General features: G+C 44.8%; 1 protein-coding gene across 1 annotated transcript in view; it reads right to left on the minus strand.

The window, feature by feature from the left end:
• Window positions 1–3,126, minus strand: part of scfd1 (sec1 family domain containing 1) — a 50,296-nt gene extending 47,170 nt beyond the window's left edge. Inside the window, exons 1-3 of the mRNA XM_078277445.1 lie at window positions 3,019–3,126; window positions 1,057–1,127; window positions 701–789 (exon numbers count right to left, since the gene is read on the minus strand). Coding sequence (XP_078133571.1) covers window positions 701–789; window positions 1,057–1,127; window positions 3,019–3,049 — 191 coding nt within the window. The 5' untranslated portion in view covers window positions 3,050–3,126. The remainder of the gene's footprint in view (window positions 1–700; window positions 790–1,056; window positions 1,128–3,018) is intronic.
• Between the last annotated feature and the right edge of the window lie 239 nt (window positions 3,127–3,365).

Here is a 3,365-nt window from a genome sequence, read left to right on the forward strand (position 1 = left end):
CCCTCTCGTTCCCTCCTCTCTCGCTCCCCTCTCGTTCCCTCCTCTCTCGCTCCCTCTCTTGTTCCCTCTCGCTCCCTCTCTTGTTCCCTCCTCTCTTCTTCCCTCCTCTCTCGCTCCCTCTCTTGTTCCCTCCTCTCCTCTCTCGCTCCCTCTCTTGCTCTCTCATTCGTTCTCTCTTTAGTTTCCTCTCTCGCTCCCTCTCTTCCTGTTGTGTTGGTAGAAAAGGAGTAATGGTGAAGCGGAGAGCTGCAGCTCAGACTCACCCAGCGTGACGAAGAAAGGGAGACTGAGCGGCTGTAAGGTAACAAAAGGCTCGGGGGCCTGTGTGTTTGTCTCCCAAATCCCAAAATGTCTTTGTTTACATTGAGGGTTAAGCTAAACGCAACTCCTTTAGCCAGACAGGAAGACAGGATGGTACCTACACTGTACTGTTTAATCCTAAATTTTCCTTGATAGAGATTTCATTAAATGCTTCCGTGCAAGTCATCAAAATTCTCCCAAACCTGTTTCACCGATCCAGAGGCGAGGTTTTCCCATAACAACGTTGTTTCAATGACAGATGGAAATGATCAAAGAGACAGCTTCCTATCCTTGTCCTATCCATCCGGAGATGTTGAAGGTTTAATGCAAACGGTGTGTGTGTGTGTGTGTGTGTGTGTGTGTGTGTGTGTGTGTGTGTGTGTGTGTGTGTGTCTCTTACAGGTGCAGGGTGATGCCCATGTCTCTCAGCTCTTTGACCGACAGCAGAGGGGAGATGATGTCTTGGCCGAACCTGTCGTATATCAACACCTGCACGCGCACGCACGCACACACAGACACACACACACACACACACACACACACACACACACAGAGACACACACACAGAGAGATGATACAGTAAAACTGTAAGACTTTAAATACAAGTTAATTTTCCAAAATATAAACAGAAACCTGACAAAGTTAACAGCTGAAGTTTTTGGTTACGGGGGGGTTTATGCTTTATGGTTACCTAAATAATATTATTTCTGTGTTTAATTAACTTAAAGGTGTATTACAGAATACACATTATGGTACCTTCCATACTGGCTCCGCTGCCGCGTTCTTCAGAGGAGGAGCGTTGAAGTTCAGCATTCGCTTCAGAGCGACTGCAAGGTACACACACACACACAGACACACACACATAGACACAGTTTACAGACCTGTGTGTGTGTGTGTGTGTGTGTGTGTGTGTGTGTGTGTGTGTGTGTGTGTGTGTGTGTGTGTGAGTGTGTGTGTGTGTGACTGTGTGTGTGAGTGAGTGTGACTGTGTGTGTGTGTGTGTGTGTGTGTGTGTGTGTGTGTGTGACTGTGTGTGTGTGTGTGTGTGTGTGTGTGTGTGTGTGTGTGTGTGAGTGAGTGAGTGAGTGAGTGAGAGAGTGACTGTGAGTGTGTGTGTGTGTGTGAGAGTGTGAGTGTGTGTGTGACTGTGTGTCTGTGTGTGACTGTGTGTGTGTGTGTGTGTGTGTGTGTGTGTGTGTGTGTGTGTGTGTGTGTGTGTGTGTGTGTGTGTGTGTGTGTGTGTGTGTGTGTGTGTGTGTGTGTGTGACTGTGTGTGTGACTGCTTGTTTAACACATAAAACCTTACAAATAATTGTCTGTTTTACAGATTTTCTTGTGTAAAAAAAAAAAAAAAAAAAAAAAAAAACTGTATTAATTCAGTCACAGTGCAAATAAAAAAGTACATTATTACAAATGTAAGCGTCACTACATCACAACGGGTTTAAATAACCGATAATTCAGTTCACATCCCAAATCCTGAGGCTCTAGATTCTCATCGTTCCCAAACTTTTTCACATCAAGGACCCCTAAACTAGACCACAGCCCCCCCATCTGATAAGACTTGGTCCCAGGGTCCCCTACCTGATAGGATCTATGCTTTTAAGAGGTTTTATTACAGACAGAGAATGAAACCCAAAATAGTCATACAATCTGTCAGTGTAACTTATGACCCATGATCATGCACCACCCCCACTCAATCAATGTGTGTCATGTTGCAGAGATGATGTAAGGGTCTCCAGGGCTTCTGTAAGAGGTGACTGTTACACTCAATTTAGGAAGACCACATTTGGTCACTCAGCTTTTTCATTTACAGCAGTAGAAAAGTGGAACTTAAATCCCACTTCACATTAGAGATTGTGCAGGTCTCCGCTGTTTGACAATGTCCTGAAAGACTTGGCTGAAGACAAAACAACCACGTGATCATTGATCTTTCTATAACATGGAATTCATAGATTTTTGTATACTGGTTTATACGTTTTGTAATGCTTGTTATATGTTGTTTGTTGTTAAGTTTCTATCTGTTTTGATAGTGTTGTCCGTATTGTCTTGGCTAACTCAGGACTCAGGACTTGAACTGTGCATGGCCCCCTGACACATAAACTAATAAACTAAACTTATGGATGAAATTATAGTGAAAATAAAGGATTCCCCTTTTTGTTGGGGACCCCCTGGACCCTCTTCAAGGACCCCTGGGGGTCCCCGGATCCCACTTTGAGACCCAATGCTCTAAAAACGCTCAACTGACATTTTAAAGAAATGTAATGATTATATCATCACCGGTAGCAACATGCTAACTTCACCTAGCTAGCTAACAGTGGCATTAGAAAGCTGTCAGCAGCATTAGCTACCGCGCTAAACGGCTAAATAACTCTTCAGGTAACTAGTTAACAGTAGATATTAGACTGCATGTGGAGAATAATCATATATATATATATATATATATATATATATATATATATATATATATAGAGAGAGAGAGAGAGAGACTATAGAAGAATGAGGAGTTTCTGTAACGTTAGTCAAACCAGTGCTAGTCTCCTAAACTATCGGCCGTTTGGCGGCTAATAGTGGTTAGTTAGCTGGTTAGCAGCCGTTAACAGTCCTCAATTAATCCCTCCAGTCGGACTCCGGGTTGTTTAGACTCTCTGCCGCTGGTAACCGTCGCTGTCTACCGTTAAAAATACCCGTTAATAGAAGAATTTAATCGGTTTGACAAACCTGTCTGCTTCTCCCGGACAGACGCCGCCATGTTGGATGTTGTTGGTGACGGAGCGCCTGATGACGTGGCCGCAGCCCGTCAGAGAGGCGGGAAGAACGAAGAGGTGTCACTCCGCCGCAGTTTCCAGAGACCGAGGAGGTAAAAATGAAAGAGGTCTCACTCCGCCGCAGTTTCCAGAGACCGAGGAGGTAAAAATGAAAGAGGTGTCACTCCGCCGCAGTTTCCAGAGACCGAGGAGGTAAAAATGAAAGAGGTGTCACTCCGCCGCAGTTTCCAGAGACCGAGGAGGTAAAAATGAAAGAGGTCTCACTCCGCCGCAGTTTCCAGAGACCAGTGCAGTCCCTCC

The sequence above is a fragment of the Sander vitreus genome, chromosome 20 (assembly GCF_031162955.1).
Source record: "Sander vitreus isolate 19-12246 chromosome 20, sanVit1, whole genome shotgun sequence".
NCBI classification, from domain to species: domain Eukaryota; kingdom Metazoa; phylum Chordata; class Actinopteri; order Perciformes; family Percidae; genus Sander; species Sander vitreus.